Raw genomic sequence first — 27,958 nt, forward strand, 5'->3', positions numbered from 1 at the left:
GAAGCCCACCTGCCTAGGGCCAGTGCTCCACAACAAGAGAAGCCACTACAATGAGGAGCTTGCGCACCACAATGAAGAGTAGCCCCCGCTCGCAACAACTAGAGAAAACCCATGTGCAGCAATGCAGAGCCAATAAATAAATAAAATAAATAAATTAATTAATTAAAAAAAAAAAGAATCCACCTGCCAATGCAGGGGACACAGGCACAATCCCTGGCCTGGGAAGATCCCCCGTGCCATGGAGCAACTGAACCCATGAGCCACAATTACTGAGCCTGTGCTCTAGAGCCTGAGAGTCACAACTACTGAAGCCCACGTGCTTCAACTACAGAAGCCCACATGCCTAGATCCCCTGCCCTGCAACAAGAGAAAGTACCTCAATGAGAAGCCCGAGCACCGCAACAAAGAGTAGCCCGGTCGCCATAACTAGAGAAAAGCCTGCACGTAGTAACATAGACCCAGCACAGCCAAACCAACCCCCCCAAACAAAAAACCCCACCATCCCCTCTGGGTGTGTCCTGTGCTTATAGTGCAGGTGGGTGGGGCGGTTCAGGGTGGATACATCAAAGGCAGCAGCAGTTCCAGGCACCTGCATTCCATCAGAACACCTGGAACTCCTTAGGGATCCTGCAGCCGTGAGGCTGGCCTTGACCCCTGGACTGCAGTGGGGACAGCCTGATCCTGACACTGCATGGTTCTCTGTCACCCTCACGACTAGAATGTCACAAATGTGGTGTCACTGTGACACTGTACCCACATATACCACCTACCTAATGCTTTTAACCCTAATTGATCATCTTTGATTTCATGATTTCCTTAGGGAAATGGGGTCCTAACCCTTCCATTCTCTCTACTAGCAAACATCTTCTATTGTTGTTTTCTTCTGTATAGTTTTCCCTCCTCAACTGAAACAATTCCTTACTCTAAGCCAAATAGTCACCAAAGCTGTAACATTGTATTTCTATGAAAAAGACCCGAGACCCTTTTGGCAAAATAATACATTTATTACCTGTGATCGGCAGATATATTCCTGATTTATTCTTTCCACATTTGAAAAGAAATTTAAAACAGCAAAATAATTTTATACACCATACAATTCAGAGTTGGGTTGGACTCAGGGGACCACTTGATTTTTCACAGGGTGGGCAGAACCCTCGGTCTCCAAACATTTTTTTGAGGTAGTTTGACTTTCAGCTGTGAATCCTGGTCCCAGTCTTGAAACGCCATGGGGTTAAGTTCACCACCTGTGGGGGCTGGAATTTTCTCAGCCACGGGGATGAGCTGCTAGTTCAGACATGAGGAGAGGCCTTCCTGCATGGGACCAAGAAAGCGTCTGATGCAGAACCAGGGGGAGACAAGGGCACGGGTGCTGACACAGAGGGACCTGGAGTGGGGGAGCGGGAGGAGCCGTCTCCCAATCCAGCTTTTCCCTGTGCTCCCCGCTGCACCTCCACTCACTAGAACAGGGGCTGCCTTAGAGCAGCAGCAGTGGGTAAATCTGATGGAGGAACTTTCTTCTAGTAGCTGCCAGAAACTGGAGACAGGGCCCGGCAGGAACTTCCACTGGATTCATGAGATCCCAGGATGCCAGGGAGCTACAAGTGCTTGGTTACTGAGATGGCCCTGCCCATGGTCCCAGCTCCTGGACGGCATGGTCAGGTAGTTTGCAAGGACAGCTCTTGACTAGGACAGGCAGACCCGCACGATCACACTGGAGTTTGTTAGAGAGACTGCATACTGCTCACTCCCAAACTCCAAGTCCCAGACGCAGTGTTCAAAAGACACAAAGCGAACTCCCTTCTTGAGGTTGGAGAACACATGGCTGACCTGTAGGCAGAAAAAGAGGTAACTGTTATTGTGCCATGGCCTTCCCTTCAAAAGCTGAGTTGGGGACCTTCTGGCAGGTGGTATTTTCCATAGATGGCTGCAACAATGTCTCCAGCTCCACATGTCCTTCTAGAATCAAGCTACTCCTCACCCAGGAATGGAGTCTAATTCCCTTCCCCTTGAACCTGAGCGGGTTTGCTTGTACCCAAGAATGTGGTGGAAGTGATGCTGAATAACTTTCACCAAGTGACCTCCAATGGTCAGAAAGGCAATGCAGCTTCTGCTAGTTTCTCCAGAAGCCTCATGGTGGAGCCCTGGGCCACCAAGAAGCAGCTGACTGCCTTGAAGCCGCCATGCTGTGAGGAAGCCCAAACTAGACCCAGCAGAGAGATCCCAACGCCAAGCTCGGAGACTAAACCAAGAGCTGCTTGGCCAGCCACCAGCTGCTGTACACACGCTCACACCCCACCCTGCCCTTCAGCTCCAGCCAGTGTCTGAAGGCAACTACATGAGAGACCAGAGTCAGAAACTCCCAGCAGAGCCCTACTCATAGAAACCATGAGAGATGATCAAATGAGTGCTGATGTTATTAAGCCACTATATTTGAGAGCAAGTTGTTATATAGTCAAAGATTATCATAAACCCCACTCTCCTTTCCCACACCCCTGCCAGAGGCTCACCCGAGGAGAGACACTGTTTCTCCACTTCTGGATGGGAAAAGGCAAAGGAGAGAAGTGATCCAAGATGGTCTGGTTGGCATCTAGAAGTTGGACAGTTAGCTGATATATACAGTCAGTTCCTTGTTGGTCATTCCGCCTGTGGGAGAAGGGAGATCTTGAAGGCTGGACATGTGGTCCCATCTTTTTGGGGGTCTGCCTCCCCCACCTGAATGGCCTTCTCATGTATGCAAGTACAAAATAGCGCTGTGATCCCCGGGACTGGCACCATCAGTGTCACTTGGGAGCCTGGCCCCTCTGCATACCCAATAAATCCCAATAAATACTAAATACGCCCCCCAGATGGTCTGCACGCACATTCTTTTCAGAATCAAAGACCTAGAGCCGTGCGCTTCAAGGTACCTCCTCCCATATTATTTCTTATTCTATATTTCACTGGTGGCAAAAGATGTCATTTCCAATGTGTACAATGGTGATATTTTAAGATACAATTTTCTGATCAGTCATTTAAAATGATCCAGAGGGAGCTATATAAATTGGTGATGGGATATCCAGTAATATTCAAGACACAACACCCAATGTCCTTCAATTGTCAGTGGATAAATTATGGTATATTCTCATAATGGAATATTATAAAGCCATGAAAGTAAACTAACTGCAGCTACATACAATTATGGACGAATTTACAAACCTGTTATTGATTGAAAGAAGCCAGATACACGCTATATACTGTATGACTCCATGTGTATTAGGTACCAAAATGGACAAAACTTATCTATGGTAACAGATTTCAGGATGGTGCCACCCTTGGGTTGGAAGTGATGGGGAACGGGGCACGAGGGATGCTGAGGGTGGGGTTCACTGGCAACATTCTGTTCTTGATTTAGTGAATGTATTCACTCTGTAATAATTCTTTGAGTTGCATAACCAAGATATGTGCATTTATGATGTTAGAAATTAAAAATTGAAAAACAAGAGTAATAGGTGGTATAAATACACAAACAAGTATCTCCTTTTACACAGATTTCACATCACTCCACTTATTAGACTTAGATGTCCATTCTACTTCTCCCACAAAATTTTGTCCTAATGTAGTACTAATATATCTTTATATTCTTCTGACTAACCTTTCATACCGTTTGTGCCAACCACACACACACACACACACACACACACACACACACACAATATAATTAGAAATTTAAAAAACTTCCTGTGACCATAAAACTCCAAGCATTAACATTTTTTCTTTTGGATTAAGTTATTTCCTACTAGTGATTTCCAGAGGTTGCTGCAGGTTGGAATCATCTGGAATCTTGAAATGACACCTTCTAGAAAAGCATTTAGACCTGTCCCATGGTAAGGTCTTTGCTGTCTGCTACTGGGAGGTAATGTCTGGACCCTTGGAATGTTATGTCTGATGGGAGTTATCTTTGTTCACCTGGGGACCTTGGGTCATACTGGACAGCCTGCCAATGTGATTTGGTGGGGGCTGGCCACGTCCACATAGTCTGTAATGGGGGCGAGCCACCCCAGGAAGGCCAACCATGTGACTTAGGATATATCACACAATATCAGCTGACCTGGAGGCTGGGATGAAACACATGATAAGCCCTCAGTAAAAACCCAGATGAGTTCCCCTGGTTGGCAATATTCCACGCGTACTGTCACCCATGGATGCCAGGACAGTCATGGGCCCTGACTTCACAGGGAGAGGGCAATGGAAGTCTGGTGTTGGATACTTCTCCTGGTCGCTGCCCCGTGATCTTCCCATGGCTAATTTTAATCTGTATCTTTTCCCTGTAATAAACTAATTGTATAGCAGTTTCCATTCAGTTCTGTCTTTCTAGTCAATTACTGAGCCTGAGGGTGGCTTTGAGAATCCCCCAAACTGGCAGTTGCAAGGTGGTCTTGACATTGTGCCCTTTAACTTTGTAGTTGGCTCTAAACTTCTCACAGATGTTGATGCCTGGCTCTCTCATTCTAGACACTTTGTTTAACTGGTATGGAGTGTGACCTAGGCATTGGGAGTTTTAAATATTTCTGGGTGATGTCTGGCAAAATTTCGGAGTCACTTATTACGATCAAATGATACAGCGTTGCTCAAGGCAGCACAACAAACCACAAAAGTTTGACAAAGGATTAAATTAAAAACAAAAGTTGATTGGAAATACACCTGCTAAAGATATGGATCTGCATGGCCAACAAACACATGAAAAGATGCTCAACATCACTAATCATCAGAGAAATGCAAATCAAAGCCACAATGAGGTATCACCTCACACCCATCAGAATGGCCATCATCACAAAGTCTGGAAACCACAAATGTTGGAGAGGGTGTGGAGAAAAGGGAACTCTCCTGCACTGTTGGTGGGACTGTAAGTTGGTACAGCCACTATGGAAAACAATTTGGAGGTTCCTTAAAAAACTACAAATAGAACTACCATATGATCCAGTCATCCCACTCCTGGGCATATACCCAAAGAAAACCATAATCCCAAAAGAAACTTGTACCATAATGTTTACTGCAGCACTATTTACAATAGCCAGGATATGGAAGCAACCTAAATGCCCATCAACAAATGAATGGGTACAGAAGATGTGGCATATATATACAATGGAATATTACTCAGCTATAAAAAGGGATGAGATGGAGCTATATGTAACGAGGTGGATAGAAATACAATCTGTCATACATAGTGAAGTAAGTCAGAAAGAGGAGGACAAATATTGTATGCTAACTCACATATACGGAATCTAAAAATGGTACTGATGAACTCAGTGACAAGAACAAGGATGCAGATACAGAGAATGGACTGGAGAACTCAAGGTATGGGAGGGGGCGGGGGGTGAAGGGGAAACTGAGACGAAGCGAGAGAGTAGCACAGACATATATATACTACCAACTGTAAAATAGTCAGTGGGAAGTTGTTGTATAACAAAGGGAGTTCAACTCGAGGATGGAAGATGCCTTAGAGGACTGGGGCAGGGAGGGTGGGGGGGACTCGAGTGGGGGGAGTCAAGGAAGGGAGGGAATACGGGGATATGTGTATAAAAACAGATGATTGAACCTGGTGTACCCCCCAAAAAATAAAAAAATAAAAAGATATGGATCTGCAGAGGGAGGAAGTTTACAGTGCCTTGCTTGAAAGTTAATTTGGTAAGGCCAAAATTTTAAATGGTCACTTTTCCTGTCTCTCAAGTAGTCTTTACATGTGGGGACCATGCAACACAGTGAGGGGCTTTCTCTTTCTGTAAAACTGAAGGAGGATTGTGAGATAGGAATTGGGAAAGAATAACTATATGATGTTCCCACTATCAATGTGATCTGTAGTGAGTTATTTTAGAACAAGGAACAGAAAACTGTAGAGGATTTGGATTTTGCCTTGCTTAAAATCATCTGGGTCATGTATCCCTTGGAAGGTGCTCATGGACCCCAGCTTCAAGAGCATCACGACAGAGCACAAGCTCTGGAGTTACCCAAGTATGAGCCTAATGCCAGGTCCTGCCACGCCCAAGCTGTGCCACCAGGTAAAATCACCTCCCCATTCTAAACTTCTCAATTTGAGGCTTCAAAATACACTTTCCCACAGGATCAAGGATCCTGAAGGGTGCTGAAGCAGCTCGAACTTCAAAGCACTGGCTTTGTGCTTGACATATAACCCTATCTTATAAAAATAGGGAAACTGAGGCACACTGTGACTTGCCCAAAGCCACAAAGCTGAGAAGCCAGGGTTTGAATGTGGGAGGTCTGGCTCCAGAATCTGACCTCTTAGCCACTCTCCTACCCTGCTTCCTCCTAAACCAAGGGGCATCCCATTCACAGACAAAACTTGTTGGACCCAAGTCCTCTGTACAGGATGCAATCTGGCATCTTCTAATCCAGGTCCCTTTTGGGGTTAGGGGAGGGGTTCAGGGAGTATACTCTGCTAAGTACTAAAGCTCTGATGCTGATGAAGTCATTTCCCTACTGCTTCATCCTAAGAGCTTGTTAGGAGGCCTGAGCGAAGTCGCCCACGCCAAGGTCAGCACTCAGCAAAAGGGCTGTTTTATCATCACACTCACCAGTCAGAGACACAAATCTCAAGCTTTCCACTCTCCAGGAGCTCTGGCCAGAAACCCTCCTCCTCCAGGTCTATCACTTGCTTCTCGTGATACTCGCTAGGAAAGAGGGCGAAAGGTCAATGAGAACCAGGCAAGTACTGGACAATCGCCCCGGCCCTTGGGGAATAGGGACATTTACCTGCAGGAAGACTGGAAGCCAGTCTGCATATAGGCGCTAGGCATGACCTCCAAGTTTTCCTCCTCCTCTGCCCAGCCGTCTTCACTGCTCAGCACTGTCCATTTCAGGAAACCGTCTGTTAAATGAAAAAGGTTTGTGCCCAAGTTCCTTGCCAGCCCAACCCCCCCAGGGATAGGTTCCCCAGGGTTTCCCGTGGGGACCTGCACCTCTCGCTCCTCCCTTGGGATCTGGTTCCACCCCACCCACGGAGTCCGAGTGCGCCCCGCGTCCGGCCCCTCCCACCTGCTCCCTTGAAGACCCCTTTCCTGGGCTCCCCACCTTCGCCCTTGGGTTTCTGGAGGAGGTTGCGTCCTATGGGTCTGCGCTCGCAGAAGCGGCTCAGGAAGCAGGGCCTGGGGTCGTCATCTGGGGGCAGGAAGGTGCTGAGGATGGGGGACAGGGCGGCGTGGTCTCGGGCCAGGACGCTCAGCCATAGGTGCTGGCCGTCCACCAGGTCGCGCCAGCGGCGGCACACCTGGCGGCAGTGCCCGAGCAGCATATGGGGGGGCACGTGGACCAGCACCATCTCAAGCAGCTCCATGGGCAGCTGGCCCAGCAGCCCCTCGGGTTCAGGCTCCAGCACGGGAACACCGACTGGCCAGTTCCTGGAAGCTGAGGTGCACATGGTCTCCTCACCAAGCTCGGATGCCACTGTGGGAGAGCCAGTGTCAAGACATCAGGGACCTGCAGCCACGACAGCCCGCTCCTGCCAGCTGCACCCCAAGACTGTCAGCTCCCAAACCCTATCAGCTGCCTCCCCATCCCCACCACTCCCAGCCCCATCCTCAAGTCCCCAGACTCCCAGCCTGCCCTTGACAGCAGATTACTGCAGCCAACACCCTCTGCGGCCTCGCTGACCCCTTGGAGTCCTACCCTGCATCTCAGCCAGTGCTTCTGGAAGGCAGGCCTTCACCTAGTTTCATGTGCCCCCATGTCCGAGTCTGCCCTTTTTATAGACCTGCCCCTCCCCAATACCCAGCACCTCCCTCCCCTGCCCCTCCCCCTGCCCCACCTTACCTGTCTCCCCAGTCTCTGCCTGCCCCACCCTTCTCACTGCTGTGCCCCCTCCTCCCTTCACCTTGCACCAATTTACAAGCCAGCCCCTCCTGCCCCCCATATTCTCCAGATACCGCCTCCATCGGACTGTATTCAGACTAGGAGGTTAATACAGGACCAAATGCCACATGGAAGACGTTGTCAGACATTTATCAGTACAAATGTTCTAGAAATTATATGAAGTTCCTAAAATTTGAAATATCCTGTTATGTGGTCAGTCATAATTCTAGTTATTATCTTAAAATATTGTATGTCACAGAAATAGCCAAATCTCCTTGACAGTTGTGTTATAATCAAGTCTTTAACCACGCTTTTTAAGTCTTTTGTCATTCATAGACAGTTATTGCCTTACTCTGATGCTTATACAAAAATGCTTGTAGGTGACTTGCTTTTACGCTACAAAATTAAATTAGATTTGGTAGCAAAGGGACGTTCTCCTTGCGTGATGGTTATTTCCGAAATGACTCTCTTATGGAAGGCTACTGAAGAAGCAGTAGGGTAGTAGTGGTAGTAGTACTAGCAGTAGTAGGGTCTCCTTTACCTGTCTCACAATCAGTTGAGTCTCTTCTAAACTCTCACCACACTCAGCACAATTCTATGAGGCAACTAACTTATGAGGTATTGTTGCTTTCTGCATCTATTACTACCCTGGTTTTTCTTCTTCTTCTTCTTCTTCTTTTTTTTTTTTGGCTGCGCCATGCATCTTGCAGGATCTTAGTTCCTGGCCAGGGATCAAACCTGGGTGCCCTGACATGAAAGCGCCAAGTCCTAACCAGGGAATTCCCTGGGAGTTCCCAGTACTATCCTGGTTTGATGTGATTAAATTAATCTTGCAACTTTGCTTCCAACATCACAGCAAGAAAAAAATGCATGATTGCATTTTGTTAACAGATTAAATTCTTGCTCCTTGGAATGGCTTGCAAGAAGCCCCTGTTGATAATGTTGATTTAATTAGATTTACAGATGGGTCCTACTCAAGGGGTGAGCAGGGACATTACCAAGCTGGATATACAATAACTCTCACAGTGGACTTAATTGAAGGCTCTTATTTACCAGAAACAAAGTCAGCACAACATGCCAAATTAATTGCCTTAACTTTAGCAGGTCAATTAGTTAAAGACCAGGTGACAAATATTTATACTGTCAGTTACTATGCTCTTGGAGTGGTACACAACTTTGGAATGCCATGAAAACAATGAGGTTTTTAACATCTTCAGGGCAACCTATGTTTAAAAAAAAAGAAAGAAAAAGAAAAAAAGAGAAAGAAAACAGGCCAAGCCATTAATTGCTATACAGCTGCCAAAGCAGTTAGCAATTATTAAAACACCAGAGCATTCCAAATCTGATACTCTAGAAGCTAAAAGAAATCAGCTTGTTGATGCTGCAGCCAAACAGGCAGCTTTAAATATTCATCCGGTCTAGCCTTGAAAGTGTCCACTCTTCTCCATCAACCCTCCTAACCCAATAAAGATTTCTTCCTACAAGTTCAAGAAATTGCCACGAATGAAGAGAAACAGATACGGCAACAAAAAGGAGGTATTTTGACCCCAACACAAGAAAATAGTTTAGATATGGCAAAACGAAACCAAACCAAACTTAGAGAGTCTATCGAAGTCCAATTGCTGATACTCCAGCATGTGCATTCTCTAAGCCATTGGGCATCTGAGAAAATGGTTTTGTGGGGAAAACAATATTTTGGAAAATTTCACCCGTGATGGTTTAAAAGCAATATATTACATTATTGGCAGGTCTTACTGAGATACTTAAAAATATTGGGAACTACTTTTACAAAGAGCTCCCAGGAGATGGAAAGGATCGTGGATCAGAACAGACATCTTGCTTACTGGAAAGGACATCAAATAAAACATTCTTTGTAGCCATGATGGAAAGAAACTTTCCAGATATTATTAACTAATCTATGCACACAGTCAAACTGAGAGACATTAATTCATGGGTTCACATCTCTCACCCTCCACCTGAATGGAATTTGACAGTTGTTTCTAGCACCTACTTCAACTAAGACAAGCATCACCGAGTTAGGAAGAGAAGAGGATGATGACAGTAGCAGGCAGCTGACCCAACGGTCCGGGCCAGGCCTGAAAGACCCAACCTAGCAGTTCAAATGTACTGTTACCGGGCTTCCCTGGTGGCACGGTGGTTAAGAATCCACCTGCCAATGCAGGGGACACGGGTTCAAACCCTGGTCCGGGAAGATCCCACATGCTGCGGAGCAACTAAGCCCGTGCACCACAACTACTGAGCCTGTGCTCTAGAGGCTGTGTGCCACAACTACTGAAGCCTGCGTGCCTAGAGCCGTGCTCCGCAAAAAGAGAAGCCACCGCAATGAGGAAACTGATGCACAGCAATGAAGAGTAGCTCCCGCTCTCCACAGCTAGAGAAAGCCTGTGCACAGCAACAAAGACCCAAAGCAGCCAAAAATAAAATAAATACATACCAAATGTCTGCCTCAAAATCAAAATGAAAAGTTATTGTTTTATTTCTAGCTATGTTTTTGCCCCCAAACTCTTTAGTAATGCTATCACAAAGTATTACTACTGGGGGCAGTTTAACCGATCATTGGATCTGTCATCAAATTCCTCCGTCAAGAAGGCCAGTAGAAGCCCCCCATGAGTCCTGTCATTGACTTTTCAGGTGTTCCTATAATCTATAAAAAGCTTCCCCATCAGCATATAGCTCCATGTTTGTTTGCTACTTTCGATTAATTTATACAGTTCTGAAGTTTCTGTGATGAGAATGTGATGTTGCAAAACCAAGTGGCTCTGGATTTTTAAAATTGCTTTGCCGGGGAAACTTGTGCTATAATCCAGACAGTGTTGTGCTTTCATATCAGATGAGTCCTCTAATATAACTATCTAATGGCTCACATACAAAATAAAAATTTCTGCATTGAAGGACCCACTTTCTAGTCTGAATGAAATCTTTGGTAAATGGTTCAGTTCTGGGCATTCGTGGCTTAAATCTCCTTTTTTGATTTTGTTTTTGTTGTTGGCTCTGGTGACTGTGGTCTATATCACTTATGGAGTAATAATCTCTTGTGCATCTCAATGTATATATTTTCAAAACTCCAACGAAAATAATGTCTAAGTGACTTGAAACTATTGACCATATCTATTGTTCTATATTAAAGGGCATGCAAAATGCACATACAGGGTACAATTGGCACAAGTCCTATTGGACAACCTAGAACTGATTATCAGTCCTTGTGAAGCATTCTACTAGCATAACCCCCTAAAAGGAAGGGAAGAACTGGGCTGTTCGGACTGGCAGCAAAGGACATGATGGATTCAGGGCAGGTAAGCAACTACCCTGGCATCAGGGGCCAAATATTTGATGACCTAATGCTTCCTATCAAAATATTGATGATCAAAAGGGGGAAAATGATGAAATATGAGGGTGAGTCAAAAATTATCTGCACTTCAGTTGCTTTAAAATGTCTATAAATTCTACAGCCAGAGTGGGGATAATTTTTGACTCACCCTCGTAAAATTTATATTTTGAGGCAGGAGAAAAAATTAAACATAAAATTCTGTATTTTGGGGGGGGGCCTCCTGCCTCCCTAATGTGGGATGTGTATCTGCATTACACAATCAACCAGAGCGCCTCAAAGTATCTGCCCCACCAAAAGATCAATTTTTATCTTCCGATGCTAGTAATGTAACTTCCTAAAGAATAGCATTCTTTCTTAGCTCTGTAGGGGGTCATGGTGACTTGTTGTTGACTTTGTACCTTCTTACCTGGACTAGGTATCCTTGGTGAACTTTATGTAATATATCAGTATGTGATGTTTATGTGTAATCTTTTGTCTAGAAAATGTGTATGACTGTGCCTTTGACTTCTAACAGGCAGAACAATTCTCAGAGCTTTGTGAGAATCTGCTTCCCAGGTTATAATCCTCAGTTTGGCTTTTTTGAATTTTCATCAACAGGTGTAGTTAATTGGAACCCTCTTACTGGTGGGAGTGAGAACATGGTACTATCACACTGGAAAATTGTTTGGCAGCACTTACTAGAGCTGAATGCATGCCTACACCATGACCTGTATTCATCTAAAACAATAAAACAGCCAGTTATTTCACTAGGAAAACAAGGCTTATTCAGAAGCAGCAAAGAATTGCAGTCTGGGACATGAAAATATGGTGAGCCACACACAAGTCCCCTAAAGCAAAGGAGAGGGAACCCTTTTATAGAGGAGAGGGCATGTCAGGAGGGACTGTTAATAAACAAAAAGCCCATTGGAGGAAAGGAGATGTATAGAGGCTTTTTCATTGGCTGAGCTGTGACAGTCTCTCATTGGCTGAGCTGTTGCCAGCCAAGGAGAAAATCTTTCTTTCTCCTGGTGGCTGCAGTGAAATAGTGTCATTTCCTGCCAGAAAGGCAAAGTAGGTCTCTTCCTTATGAGATCTGTGGTGACATGGAGGGGCACCAGTGTGAGAGCTCCCCTTTCTGGCCCCCCAACTCCATTTTAGTGAGATTTCTTTTTGCTAATTTTCCCATGTGCAGTTGTACTCCCAGGTATGAGAAATGTGTGCACATAAAGATAGATACTAGAATATTCACTGCAGCTTTACTGATCAGAGGCTCAAACCAGAAACAAACCAATGTCTACCCACAGCAGATGAACAAATCAAGGGTATTCAGCAAAGAGAATAAGCAAGCTACAGCCACTTGCAACAACATGGATGGACTTTAGAAGCCTAAGGTTAAGGGAAATAAACCAGATGAAAAAGAGCAATGCTGTGTGATTCTGTTTACTATAGCTCAGGAAAGAAGATGCCATCAGTGATGCTAGAAGTCAGGACAGGGACTTCCCTGGTGGCACAGTGGTTAAGAATTCTGCCAATGCAGGGGGCACGGGTTTGAGCCCTGGTCCAGGAGGATCCCACATGCCACGGAGAAACTAAGCCCGAGTGTCACAACTACTGAGCCTGAGCTCTAGAGCCCATGCTCCACAGCAAGTAAGGCCACCGCAATGAGAAGCCCGCACACCACAATGAAGAGTAACCCCTGCTCACCACAACTAGAGAAAGCCCGTGCGCAGCAACAAAGACCCAATGCAGCCAGTAAGTAAGTAAATAAATAAATAAATTTTAAAATAAATAAATGAAATAAAAGCCAGGACAGCAGTTACCCTGGAGGCACAAGAGGCCCTGTCTGATTTCTTAGTCAGTGGCTGGATATAGATGGGCTTGGGTTATTTCCTTCCTTCCTTCCTTCCTTCCTCCCTCCCTCCCTCCCTCCCTCTTTCTTTCTTCCTTTCTTTCCTTCTTTCTTTCTTTCTTTCTTTCTTTCTTTCTTTCTTTCTTTCTTTCTTTCTTTCTTTTCACTTTTCTGTGTGTACATTATACTTCAATAAAAAAGTTAAACATTAAACAAAAAAGTGAGCTTGGCTCTGAGTTGATAATTCTTGAATCTGGATGATGGGGACATGAGGTTTTATTATGCTATTTTCTCTCCTTTTGTGTGTGTGTGAAACTTCCAAGTTAAGAAAATTTAAATTCCATAAATGATCCAGCAATTCCACTTCTGGGTAAATACTCAAAAGATTTGAAAACAGAGTCTTTTCTTAAGAACGTTTATTGAGAAATAATTGACATACAATAAACTGCATATATTTAAAGTGTACAATTTGATATTTTTTTTCTTATTAGTAATGTATATATGACAATCCCAATCTCCCAATTCATCCCCCCCACCCCCACTTCCCCCCTTAGTGTCCATATGTTTGTTCTCTACATCTATGTCTCTATTTCTGCCTTGCAAGCCAGTTGATCTGTACCATTTTTCTAGATTCCGCATATATGCATTAATATACGATATTTGTTTTTCTCTGTCTGACTTACTTCACTCTGTATGACAGTCTCTATGTCCATCCATGTCTCTATAATATAAATGTCCCAATTTCATTCCTTTTTATGGCTAATATTCCATTGTATATGTGTACCACATCTTCTCTATCCATTCATCTGTTGATGGACATTTAGGTTGCTTCCATGACCTGGCTATTGTAAATAGTGCCGCAATGAACATTGGGGTGAAAGCAGAGTCTTGAAGACATATTTATACACCCATATTCATAGAAATATTCACAACAGCCATAGGTGGAAGTAGCCCACGTAGCCCTTGACAGATGACTGAATGAACAGAATGTGACATATATACACAGTGGAATGTTATTCAGCCTCAAAAAGGAAAGCAATTCTGACACATGCTGCATCATAAATCTTGAGGACATTATTCTCAGTGAAATAAGCCAGACACAAAACGACAAAAACTGTATGATTCCACCTATAGGGGGTTCCTAGATTTAGGGAAATTCATAGAGACCAGGTAGAATTGTGGTTGCTGGGGTTTGAGGTCCAAGAGTTTCAGTTTCACAAGGTGAAAAGTGTTCTGAAGCTTGGTTCCACAGCAATGTGAATATACTTAACATTACTGAATGCAAAAATAGTCAAGATGGTAAATGTGACATTTTGCTAATGAAGAATTATTTTCTTAAAAATTTTTTTTAATTCCATTTACAAAATCCTAAAGTAGCTTAGAATAAATCTAACAAAAGATATACAATACTTTATAAGAAAATCTATGAAACATTATTGAAGGCTATTAAAGAATAGTTAACTATTGACACAGAAAAGGACAAGATTCCAGGTAACAATGTGGACTAATCCAAAAGCAGGTCCTCAGGGTAAACAGGAAGTTGTAGGCTGGTGTGCACGATATTTCCATAAAGTTCAAAAACATAAAATAATGCTATATAATAATTGTGGGGCAAACATATGTAGAAAAAGGAGAAAGTAACCCAAAGTGTGTACCTCCCCAGGGCAGTGGTTGGGGGTGGGGAGTGGGATTGGAGGGAGGGGGCAGATGCGGAGTGTTTGGTTTGTCACAGCTAAGATTTGAGACCTGGCGGTCTTGGCTTCAGAACTGATGCTAACGCTTCCTCTAGGCTCTGTGCCAAGTTCATGGACTGCTGATGGTGAAGGGTCAGGGGCTCAGGGCACCTGCCTCCACCCCCGCTCAAGAGCCAGCTCCTGGCTGAGACGGGCTGCATGCAGTCACTGCCCAGATCAGATGCCGCGCACAGCAGCTAAGAGGCGGGCTCAGGGGCCACCTCCCCGTGGAGCGGGGTTCAGCTGTGTGACTTTGGGCAGGCTGCTGCCCTCCCCAAGCTTCGTTTTCTCATTTTGTAAATTGGGAAGGTAGCAAGGCCTACATCAAGGGTGGGGAGGGTGAGAGGGGTTGATGAAATAGTGCTCCTAAGACATGCAGCAAAGTGCCTGGGCTGGGAGAGGGCACCGTTATTACTGGTGTTAATATTCTCATTATGCTGCCTGGCTGGCAGGGTCCAGGAAGGTTGGCCATCATCCAAGGGGAAGCCCTGTAGCCCCCGACCTCCCCATCCCATGCAGAGACCGCTTCTCCAGGGCAACGGAACCGCATCCTCACTAACACCCACCCCTCCACGAGGTGGCGCGGTGCTGGGGTTCAGAGCAGGGGATCTGGAGTCAGATGCCAACTGCACCACCCCTCCCGAGCTGGGCAAGTCACCTGCCTTCTGTCAGAAGCTCAATTTCTTCCCGAATTTTATGTGGGCTGTCACATTTGTTCCCAGAGGTGGACAACTATTTCCTGACATGGCCTGTAACTGTCACCACTCAGCAGCCCCATGCAGAAGAATCTAGACCCTTGACTGGACCTGGGAGATCCCAGGAGGCCAGGGAGCTACAAGCCACTGATTGAGATGGCCCAACCAATGGTCCCAGCTCCTGGAAGTCACGGTCAGGTTGTTTTTTAAGGACAGTCCTCAACTAGGACAGACGGATGTGCACAATTGCACTGGAGTTGGGCAGATAGATTCCGTAATGTTCAGAAAAGAACTCCATGTCCCAGACCCAGTGTTCAACAGACACAAAGCGAACACCCTTTTTGAGGTTGGAGAACACATGGCTGACCTGTAGGAAGGAAAAGAGGTAAGCCCCATGGTGCCTTCAAAAACTGAGTTGGGGGCCTTCAGGCAGGTGGTATTCTGGCTGCAACAATGTCTCCAGTTCCACATGTCCTTCTAGAATTGTGTCACTCCTCAGGCAGGGGTGGAGTCTAATTCCCATCCCCTTGAATCTGGGTGGGTTTCCTTGTAACCAGGAGTGTGGTGGAAGTGATGCTGAGTGTCTTTCACCAAGTGACTTCCATGACTGAGTCAAAAAGGCAGTGCAGCTTCTGCTGGTTTCTCCAGAAGCCTCATGGTAGAGGCCTAAGCCACCAGGAAACAGCTGACTGCCCTGAAGCCACCATGCTGTGAGGAAGCCCAAACTAGACCAAGCAGAGAGATCCCAAGGCCAAGCTCAGAGACTAAACCGAGAGCTGCTTGGCCAGCCACCAGCTGCTGTACACACACTCACATCCCACCCTGCCCTTCAGCTCCAGCCAGTGTCTGCAGGCGACTACATGAGAGACCAGAGCCAAAAACTCCCAGCAGAGCCCTACTCATAAAAACCATGAGAGATGATAAAATAACTGCTGTCAATATTAAGCCAGTGAATTTGGGGGCAATTTGTTATGCAACAATAGTTCATCATAGGCTCCACCATCCTTCCCCCTCTCCCCTCACAGAGACTCACCTCAAAGGAGACACTGTTTCTCCACTGCCAGATGGGAACAGGCACAGAAGAGAAGTGATCCAGGATGGCCTGGTTGGCATCTAGAAGTCAGATAATTAGATGATGTATATCGTCAGTGCCTTGTCGGCCGGGCCACCTATGGGAGAAGGGAGAGTTTGAAGGCTGGACTTGCCGCTCCATCTCTTTGGATGTCTGCCTGCTTCACGTGAATGACCTCTGCATGTACGCAAATCCTAAACGTGGTCCCAGGACAAGCACCATCAGTGTCACTTGGCAGCTGGGACCCTGCGTGTACCCAATGAATCCACCCGCATGAAATGTAAGCTCCCCGGCTGGTCTGCATGCACATTCATTTCCAAAGTAACGACCTAGAGCCGTGCGCTTCAAGGTACCTCCTCCCAAAGGCTTGTCCAAATGTATGGTCTTTGCTCTCTGCTTCTGGGATATAACCTCTGGATGCTTGGAATGTTGTGTCTGACAGGAGTACTCTTGTTCACCTGGGGACCTTGGGTCATACTGGACAGCCTGCCAGTATGATTTGGTGGGGGCTGGCCACGTCCACATAGTCTATAATGGGGGCGAGCCACCCCAGGAAGGCCAACCATGTGACTTAGGATGCCTCACACAATATCAGTGGACCTGGAGGCTGAGGTGAATCACATGATAAAGCCTCAGTAAAAACCCAGATGAGCTTCCCTCATTGGCAATGTTCCATGCGTACTGTCACCCATGGATGCCAGGACGGTCCTGACTCCACGGGGAGAGGGCAATGGAAGTCTGGTGTTGGATATTTCTCTGGGATGCTGCCCTGTGATCTTCCCATGGCTAATTTTAATCTGTACCTTTTCCCTGTAATAAACTAACTGTATGAGAGTTTTCATTTAGTTCTATATCATTCTAGTCAATTACTGAGCCTGAGGGTAGCTTTGGGACTCTCCCTACCTGGCAGTTGGAAGGTGGTCTTGACATTGTGGCTTCTAACTGATGCCTGGCTTTCTCATCTTAGACACTCATATTTAATTAGTATGGAGTGTAACCCGGGCACTGGGAGTTTTAAATGTTTCTGGGTGATGTCTGGCAAAACTGGGGAGTCACTGATTATTACAATCAACTGGTATACTACTGTTCAAAGCCACACAAATATACTACAATAGTTTGATAAAGGATTAAGTTAGGGACTTCCCTGATGGCGCAGTGGTTAAGAATCTGCCTGCCAATGCAGGGGACACAGGAAGATCTTCCTGGTTTGGGAAGATCCCACATACTGCGAAGCAACTAAGCCCATGTGCCACAACTGTTGAAGTCCATGTGCCTAGAGCCTGTGCTCTGCAAGAGAAGCCACTGCACTGAGAAGCCCATGCACCGCAATGAAGAGTAGCCCCCACTCACTGCAACTAGAGAAAGCCCGCATGCAGCAACAAAAAGCCAACTCAGACAAAAAAATAAATATAAAAAAGCATTTTGAAAAAAGGATTAATTTAAAAACAGAAGTTGGAAAAAAAACAGAAGTTGACTGTAAATACATCTTCTAATGAGATGGATTTGCAGAGGGGCCAGTTTATGGTGCCTCAGTTGAAAGTAAATTTGCGGTCCAGTGGTTAGGACTCCACGCTTCCACTGCAGGGGGCATGGGTTCCATCCCTGGTCAGGGAACTAGGATGTCTATGTTTTGGCATGGTGCAGCCAAAATATTAAAGTAAATAAATAAATAAGCAGTTGGGTTTCCAAATTCCCCATCCTTCATTATCAGGTTCGGCACAAAATGTACCATTAAAAAAAAAAAGGAGGAAAGAAAAGAAAAGAAAGCAAATTTGGTAAGGCCAAAATTTCAAATGGTCACTTTGCCTATCTCTCAAGTAGTCTTTACTTCTGGGGACCATACAGCACCGTGAGGGGCTTTTTTTTTCTGTAAAACTGGAGGATTATGAGATAGCAATTGAGAAGCATAACCAATGATGCTCCCACCATAGATGTGACCTGTAGCTGAGTAATTTGAGAACAGGGAACATAAAACAGTAGAGAATTTAAATTATCGGGGGTCAGGTATCCCTTGGAGAGTCTTCATGAACCCCAGTTTCAAGACCATCACTACAGAGCACGAGTCAGACAAGTATGGGCCTAATGCCAGGTCCTGCCACGCCCTAGCTGTGCCACCAGGGGAAGTCACCTCCCCTTTCTGAACTTCTCAAAATATACTTTCAAAATACACTTTCCCACAGGATCGAGGATCGTGAAGGGTGCTGAAACAGGTCACACTTCCAAGCATTGGCTTTGTGCTTGACATATAACCCTATCTTATAAAGATAGGGAAACTGAGGCACACTGTGACTTGCCCAAGGTCACAAAGCTGCAAAGCCAGCATTTGAATGTGGGAGGTCTGGCTCCAGAATCTGACCTCTTAGCCAACTCTCCTACCTTGTCTCCTCCTAAACCAAGAAGGATCTCATTTACAGACAAGACTTAGTTGGATCCAAGTCCTCTGTATAGGATCCAACCTGGCATCTTCCAATTCAGGTCCCTTTGGGGGTTAGGGGAGGGGTTCGGGGAGTGTACTCTGCTAAATACCAAAGCTCTGATGCTGGTGAAGTCATTTCCCTACTGCTTCATCCTAAGGGGTTGTTAGGAGGCCTCAGTGAAGTTGCCCACGTCAAGGTCAGCGCTCAGCAAAAGGGCTGTTTTATCATCACATTCACCAGGCAGAGGCACAAATCTCAAGCTTTCCACTATCCAGGAGTTCCAGCCACAGACCCTCCTCCTCCAGGTCCAACACTTTCTTCTTTTTGTGACACCACCTAGGAAAGACAGAGAAAGGTCAAGAGCATCAGCACGTACTCACCACCACCCTGGTCCTTGGTGAACAGGGAGGGACATTCACCTGTAGGCAGACAGGAAGCAGATCTGCAAAGGGGCCCTAGGCATGGCCTCCCAGTTTTCCTCCATAGCCAGGGCATTCCAACCGTGCAGAACCATCGATTTCTGGAGGGCTTCTGTAAAAGAAAAAAGGTTTGTGACCAAGTTCCTGGCCAGCCCGCCAGCCCACAGAGAGGTTCCAAGGGTTTCCCATGAGGCCTCAACTCTCCAGACCCTCCCACCTGCTCCCTTGAGGACCCGTTTCCTGGGCTCCCTACCTTCGCCCTTGGGTTTCTGGAGGAGTTTGCATCCTGTGGGTCTGCGCTCACAGAAGCGGCCAGGACGCAGGGCCTGGGGTCGTCAGTGGGGGAGAGGTAGGTGCAGAGGATGGGTGACAGGGAGGCATGGTCTCGGTCCAAGATGCTCAGCCACAGGTGCTGGCAGTCCACCAGGTCGCACCAGCGCCGGCACACAGAGCGGCAGTGCCCGAGCAGTGTGTGGGGGGGCACGTGGACCAGCACCATCTCGAGCAGCTCTGTGGGCAGCTGGCCAAGACCTAGTCCCTCTGAGTTCCTCCTCAGACTCAATCTCTGTTAATTCCTGGAATTATACCCTATACTGTACTCTGGTTAAAAAGAAAAATATAATTGGGTTCCAAGGGCTTACTGCCTAGAAGAAAAGGATTGGAGCATAAGGGCTCCCAGAAAAGAAAGGTGTACAAGCATCCCAGGGGCCTTTTGGGAAAATTAGGGGTGCATTTTGCTGTCACAGTAATGGGAGTGCTATTGGGAAGCCGGGCACAGGACAGTGCCGTCCAGGGGAGAACCATCCTGGATTCCTCCTTCTAGTCAATGTCTTGTGTGTTTTCATGTAGGAGGAAAGCCTGTTAATCTGAGCCTAGAACCCAATTCCAGTTTGCATGCAAATGTAAAGAGTGTTAACAGACACTGAATGGTCCAGGAATGCAACTACTGGGTCAATTGCAAGAGTGTCCTTGGCTTTGTGGACACTTTACTAGTTATGCTCCAATTCAGTAAAACCACAAAACCCCTCCATCTAGGCAGTGCCAGCTGTGGAGCTTTAGGGATCCACGGAGAGGTCTGAACACTCTGGGGATTGTTCAGATACCCTGGGGAGGTTTTAAAATCCAACTGTGAGTCAGGTCTGCATTTGTAACAAATTCCCAAGGGTTCCTGACCGCTGCCCTACATGGACCACAATTTGAGTAGCTGAATCTTGTTGGGAACAAGCCCAAGTATCATTTGCCTATTGAAATATGCATTCTTTTACTTACAAATTTCTCTCCTTTTATTTCACCTTTACACTATTATACGTATATATGGGATATTTTATTTATTATTATTATTGTTATTTATTTATTTATTTTATTGGCTGTGTTGGGTCTTTTTTGCTGTGCACGGGCTTTCTTTAGTTGCTGTGAGCAGGGGCTGCTCTTCGTTGTGGTGCGCGGGCTCCTCATTGCCGTGGCTTCTCTTGTTGCAGAGCACGGGCTCTAGGCGCGTGGGGCTCCGTAGTTGCAGCACATGGGCTCAATAGTTGTGGCTCACGGGCTCTAAAGCGCAGGCTCGATCGTTGTGGCGCACGGGCTTACTTGCTCCACAGCATGTGGGATCTTCCTGGAGCAGGGATCGAACCCATGTCCCCTGGGCTTCAGGACTTAGTGAAGTTCAGGTTCTTGATGTCTCATCGCAGGAAGGATTCAGTGAGAAACAAAGTGATAGGGAAGAAGTGGATTTATTTAGAGAGAAACACACTCCACAGACTGAGTGTGGGCCATCTCAGAAGGTGAGAAAGGCCTGGGATATTTTATGAATATTTAAAGAATTCTCTGCGGAAGTAAGTTTCGTTATCTAAGTATTTCATTTCAAGGTGGGAAAGGCTGCATGAGAAATTATTCACCATAAATGGAGGAAAGTTGCAGTTGACTCTGACCCAGTGAAGCAACAAGGATGGGCAGGGCAGTGTTGAGGGGGACGCAGGTGCCTCTCTCTGCTGGAGGTGTGGCTGGGAAGTTGGGGGAAGAACCCGCCAGTCTGGTTTGCAGAACTAGAAAATTCCTGACCCTCAGAGCACTGGGAGGCAGGCTGCATGAATATCCCAAGGACATTCGAAGCTCCGCCAACTTGGCTTCCCTGCCCCTGGTTCTCCTATCCTGCTCACAGGAGTGGAGTGGGGAGCGTGGGGGTATTTTGATTCCAGGAAAGGAACTGGACTGGGAATGGGCCCTTTGTGTGGATGGAGGGTCTGAGGGATCCTAGGAGGAAGGAGGCAAGTAGTTCACAAAATCTCCTGTCTCAGAAGGGTGGGAGGGGTTTGAAGAGAGCCCAGCTCCCTAGAGGTAGGATTGAGTGGGAACAGCCCTTCATGTTGCTAATTCAGTTCCTTCCCCAAGGTGATTCAGCCCTGGCACACCCATGTCTCCTGGAGAGGGCTTTCAGATAAAATCATCTCAGCTCCCCACCCAAATCAGCCTCTAGGGGGAATCGAGCAGAAAAGAGCCACGAAATCCACAAAACTTCTTTGCCCTAAAGAAATAATTCCTCCTACTGAAGCCAACTTAGAAATGAAATAATCAAAGCCTTAAGTTCCAGCTAGAGCCCGTTTTCTAGGCTCTACAACAAAATAAGAGGCTTTAAAGATCAAAGCGCCAAGGAATTCCCTGGCGGTCTGGTGGTTAGGGCTCTGCGCTCTCAGTGCCAAGGGCCTGGATCCCTGGTCAGGGAACTAAAATCCCACAAGTCAAGCAGCTGGCTCAAAAAAAAAAAAAAAAAAGAAAGAAAAAAAAAATCAAAGCACCAACCTATCTGGAGAGGACACACACCTAGGGGGGTTTTGAAAAGAAAGTCCTGGGCGGGACAAGGAGTGGAACAGGCCAAGGAGGGCCCAGAGGCAGAGCTGTGCTGTGGAAGGTCTGCAGAAGGCAGGGGGTGAGGAGGAGGAGGGCTCCAGCCTGAGGGGGAGATGGGCCTGGAGGGTGTGGAGGGGATGCCTCCTGGAGGAATCCACTGTGCTTGCTTCTCACCGGCCTCTCTAGCCGGAATATCAAAATCACAGATCATGTGAACGTTCCCTATAAGGGCTTCGGCCAGAGCTGCCTGCATCTCTGGTGGACCACACCCGGTAACATTACCGCATGCTGGCAACTGACCATTTAGAAAATGTGAGTAATAGGTGATCCCATGTATTTAAAGAGCCATTCATAATTCCTTATGTGTGACAGGGCTGTTGTGGTTCCATTGACCTGTTGTATTTACTGCTGTGTCCCCATGCTTAGCCCAGGGCCTGGCAAAGAGTAGGAGCTCCATAAATGCTTGTGGCATTCATGCATGAATTGTGGCACTTTCTCACAGGGTTCCAGTGTCATTTTAACTCGATGCTTCTGCATGGGACTGCTGAGTGGTGACGCTTATGCTCCATGTCAGGAAATCATTGTCCACCTCTGGGGGACAACGGGGACGGCCCACATTTAATTCAGGAAGAAACTGAGCTTCTGACCGAAGACAAGTGGCTTGTCCAGCTCAGGAGGGGTGGTGCTGGCCACCCCGTGGAGGGGTGGGTGTTAGTGAGGATGCGGTTCCGTTGCCCTGGAGGAGCGGTCCCTGCATGGGATGGGGAGGTCGGGGGCTACAGGGCTTCCCCTTGGATGATGGCCAACCTTTCTGGACCCTGCCAGCCAGGCAGCATAATGATAATATTAACACCAGTAATAACGGTGCCCTCTCCCAGCCCAGGCACTTTGCTGCATGTCTTAGGAGCACTATTTCATCAACCCCTCTCACCCTCCCCGCCCTTGATGTAGGCCTTGCTACCTTCCCAATTTACAAAATGAGAAAACGAAGCTTGGGGAGGGCAGCAGCCTGCCCAAAGTCACACAGCTGAACCCCGCTCCACGGGGAGGTGGCCCCTGAGCCCGCCTCTTAGTTGCTGTGCGGGGCATCTGATCAGGGCAGTGACTGCATGCAGCCCGTCTCAGCCAGGAGCTGGCTCTTGAGCGGGGGTGGAGGCACGTGCCTTGAGTCCTGGACCCTTCTCCCTCAGCAGTCCATGAACTTGGCACAGAGCCTAGAGGAAGCGTTAGCATCAGTTCTGAAGCCAAGACCGCCAGGTCTCAAATCTTAGCTGTGACAAACCAAACACTCCACATCTGCCCCTTCCCTCCAATCCCACTCCCCACCCCCAACCACTGCCCTGGGGAGGTACACACTTTGGGTTACTTTCTCCTTTTTCTACATATGTTTGCCCCACAATTATTATATAGCTTTGTTCTATGTGTTTAAGTTTTATGGGAATGATATATTGTACTCATCAACCCACAGCTTCATGTTTACCTTGAGGATGTGCTTTTGGATTAGTCCATATTGTTACTTGGAGGTCTTGTCCTCGTGTGTGTCAATATTTAAATCTTTTTAAATGCCTTTCAATAACGTTTTATAGATTTTTTCATAAAGTATTGTATATCTCAAAAAATTTTTATTTAAATTTTATTATTTTGGCTGCATTGGGTCTTAGTTGCTTCACGCAGGCTTTCTTTAGTTGCGGCAAGTGGGGGCTACTCTTCCTTCCTATGTGCAGGCTTCTCAGTGCGGTGGCTTCTCCTGTTGCAGAGCATGGGCTCTAGGCACGTGGACTTCAGTAGTTGTGGTGTGTGGGCTCAGTAGTTGTGGCTCGTGGACCCTAGGGTGCAGGCTTCATAGCTGTGGTGCACAGGCTTAGTTGCTCCGTGGCATGTGGAATCGTCCCGGACCAGGGTTTGAACCTGTGTCCCCTGCATTGGCAGGCAGATTCTTAACCATTGTGCCACCAGGGAAGTCCCTTATCTTTTTTTAATAGAAATATAATGCTGCTGCATTGGTGACTACTTGGTTCAGAGTAAGGAGTTGTCCCAGTTGTGGAGGGAAAACTATACAGAAGAAAACACCAATAGAAGGCATTCTTCAGTCGAGAGAGTGGAAATGTTAGAACCTCATTTTCCAAGCCCTAAGGAAATCATGGAGTCAAAGATGATCAATTAGGGTAAAAAGCATTAGGCAGGTGGTGGATGTGGGTACAGTGTCACAGTGACACCACATTTGTGACATTCTAGTCATGAGGGTGAGAGAGAACCATGCAGTGTCAGGATCAGGCTGTCCCCACTGCAGTCCAAGGGTCAAGGCCAGCCTCACTGCTGCAGGACCCCTCAGGAGTTCCAGGTGTCCTGATGGAATGCAGGTGAAGCCTGCTGCTGCCTTTGATGTAACCACCCTGAACCGCCCCACCCACCTGCAGTATAAGCACAGGACACACCCAGAGGGGACGTGTCTGGCCAGGATCATCAAAAGGAGATTGTGACAGATGGAAACAGACCTAAGAGTCATGACCACATGACTCTTGACTATGTGCGGTCCTGGAGTAGATACTGGTTTGGACAATGCAACTCTGGAAGATAATTTTGGGTCAACTGGAAGAATTTGGATAGGAGGAATATGAGACAGGCATTTGCAGGAAGGGAAAGGTGGAGACCATTGGCTCAAAAAAAAAAAAAAGTAACCATATAATTTAATTGGACAACCTAAAAGAAATGGACAAGTTTCTAAAAACATACAGCCCACTAAAACTGAATCATGAAGAAATGGATAATTTGAACAGACCTGTCACTAGAAGTGAAATAGATTCTGTAATTTAAAAACTCCCTACAAACAAAAGTCCAGGACCGGATGGCTTCACTGGGGAATTCTACTAAATATACAAAGAAGAACTTACACCGATTCAGCTCAAACGCTTCCAAAAGATTGAAGAGGAGGCAACACTCCCAAAGTCATTCTCACAGCTGTCCTTTGTTTGGCCTACACAACAGTAATAGTAACAAATCTACTCTTACAGGTGATCAGATGGAAAACTCATTTAATCTCTCACTGGATCTTAAGCTGTAGGTACTATCGTTCCTTCCAGAAAGAGTAAACTGAGGCTCAAAGAGATGAAGAGTCTGACTTCGGGTCACACGGTCTGAGATTTGAAACCAGGAAGGCTGGCTCAAAAGCCCGTGATATTTGTTTTTAGAACTTTAAATTTTGTACTAATTTTAGATTTAGCGGAAAATTTGCAGATGTATTACAAACTTCCTCTATCTCTCTCACCCAGTTTCTCCTAATGTTAATATGTTGACATTTTGAAGTAGTGAGCTGTTTTTTTTTGTTTTTGTTTTTGTTTTGTAGGATGTCACTCCTTTGGGGTTTGTCTGATATTTTCTTGTGATTGGAATTAAGTGAATTGGATTATGTATTTTTCTGGCAAGACTGACCTAGATGGGATGTAGTGTCCTCAGTGCGCGGTGTCAGAGGGGTCATGACATTGACATGACTTATTGCTGTCACTGGTGATGTTGACTTTCATTGCTTGGTTCAAGTGGTGCCTGCTGGGTTTCTCCACTGTAAAGCTTTTATTCTTTCCTTTGTAGTTAGTAAATAACTCAGGGGAGATTCTTTAAGGCCATGCAAATCAGGTTTCTCCTGAAATTTTCTATTTTTTTGTTTTTGTTTTGGCTGCGTTGGGTCTTTGTTGCTGCAAGTGGGCTTTCTCTGTGGTGAGTGGGGTCTCCTCTTGTTGTGCAACATGGACTTTAGGCACACGGGCTTCAGTAGATGCAGCACTCAGGCTCAGTAGTTGTGGCACACGGGCTTAGTTGCTCTGCGGCATGTGGGATCTTCGTGGACCAGGGATCGAAGCTGTGTCCCCTGCATTGGCAGGTAGATACTTAACCAGGGGGGTCCTTCTCCTGAAATTTTTACCCACTAATTTTAGCATTCTTTGGTGGATCTTGTATATAACAGTTATTAGCATGGGGTTTGCCTAATGGTGATTTTGTTGTTTTTTAATTCTTTCTTGTCTAATTGAAATTTTACTGTAAGGAAGGGCTGTTCCTCCCCACTCCGTTTATTTATTTACTTATTCAATTATTTCTCTATATCAGTGTGGATTTACCGATATATATTTTATCCCCTGGATTAAATCCAATACTGTTGCTATTTATTTTGTGACTCAAATTGTCCCTGATTTGATCTTTTGATTTTCTCAGATGGACTTCTGTGTTCTTTCAACCACATACCCCTCCCCCACCCCTCAACATCAAGTCTTGAGCACTGCCTCAGTCTCTGGCACCACAAATTATTCCAGGCTCATCTTGTATATTTCCTGCCACATCTCTGGAATCAACTACATTTCCATGGAGCCCTGGTTCCTTTAATTGGAGATTGGGTATTTAGAAACTAGGATCTGAGCACTAGGCGTGCTCATTGCTATGGAGGTGTCACTGATTCTAGGCTCTCTCACAAACAGCTTGACAAAACGTGTTTATGTTGCTATACATACGCGCATCTCTGTATTTCTGTATCCATTTATCTGTATGTGTGTGTGTGTATTTAAATATATAAAATACCATGAGATTGTACTGATACCTCTGATTTCAGTCTACCAACAGGGTTTATTTTAGCCTTCTTCCTCACTTGTAACTTCTTTTTCCAACATTGAGGAACCAAGCTCCCACTATCTACAATAAACTTATTTATTTGTTTAGTGATAGCATAAGGATACCTGTGTATTAGGGTCAGAGTTTTGAAAAGATGTTTCATCAAGCCCGCTTTCTTTAATTGTGCATGCAAAAATTGGTTTTGGACAGTCAAAAGAGGTCCATTCCTGGGACTTCGCTGGCAGTCCAGTGGTTAAGATGGAGTTTCTAATGCAGGGGGCACGAGTTCGATCTCTGGGCAGGAAACTAAGATCCCACATGCCACGTGGCAAAAAAGAAAAAAAAGAGGTCCACTCTCACCATTTTAGGGTTAGACAAGTACTTGCAAGTATTGGCTCCACATCAATTGTGGAAGCCAGCCAGAGTTCCAGTGGGTGGCTGCCTGTCTGGGAGCGTGTGGGCCTTAGAAGCACAATCTCTCTCTTTTCCTTTCATTTTATTCTGCAGTACAAACCTTTCCAATGTTAAGCCACATTTTAAAAAAAAAAAAAAAAGTCAGCCCAACACAGTGCACTCCAAAATTCTTTTCAAGCTTTCCTGCCTAGAAATTCCCTCTAGGTCCTCTTCACCTATGAAATGTACCTGCATCCACTTATGACTTTAAGTCTTAAGGTCAATAGAGCAAATAAAAGGTATGGACTATCACTTCATACGAGCAGATCTGGTTATCAGGGAAAACTCACTAAAGCACCTGAAGGGTGCTCTGAAGTTTGGGACTCAAGGAGCCCGTACTTTGCACCAAGCACCAGTCCAAAGTAAATTCCAAGTGACCTCAGGTAGGTTTTTGTGATTACCTACCCACTATGCCAAGCAATGCCAATGAAAATAATTAGTAAACAATCTATAACAGGAATAGAAAAGAGTTTTGTCTGAGCCAAACTGAGGACTACAGCCTGTAAGACAGCCTCTCAGATAACCCAGAGAAACTGCTCCAGAGAAGCATGGTTTTTCCACACCATTTTATATCTTGTCAGAGCAAAGAACATCAAACAAGTCAGGGATCTATTCCTTCAAGCTTAAAAAGAAAAGAAAAGAAAAGAAAAGAAAAACAAAAAACAAAAAAACCCACACATCAGCCCATGCAGGGCAAGTCAGTATGGCCTTGG

At 46.0% G+C, this 27,958-nt stretch overlaps 1 protein-coding gene across 1 annotated transcript; it reads right to left on the reverse strand.

The window, feature by feature from the left end:
• Positions 1-1,683: 1,683 nt before the first annotated feature.
• On the reverse strand, positions 1,684-19,854 carry LOC130838080 (F-box only protein 27-like). The gene is made up of 8 exons (XM_057710852.1): positions 19,609-19,854; positions 15,682-15,814; positions 7,066-7,437; positions 6,748-6,841; positions 6,570-6,665; positions 2,704-2,712; positions 2,508-2,643; positions 1,684-1,827 (listed from the first exon to the last, which is right to left on the reverse strand). Exons 1-8 carry the CDS (start codon positions 19,852-19,854, stop codon positions 1,684-1,686), a joined length of 1,230 nt encoding a protein of 409 aa, XP_057566835.1.
• Between the last annotated feature and the right edge of the window lie 8,104 nt (positions 19,855-27,958).

The sequence above is a fragment of the Hippopotamus amphibius genome, chromosome 16 (assembly GCF_030028045.1).
Source record: "Hippopotamus amphibius kiboko isolate mHipAmp2 chromosome 16, mHipAmp2.hap2, whole genome shotgun sequence".
Classification (NCBI taxonomy): Eukaryota; Metazoa; Chordata; class Mammalia; order Artiodactyla; family Hippopotamidae; genus Hippopotamus; species Hippopotamus amphibius.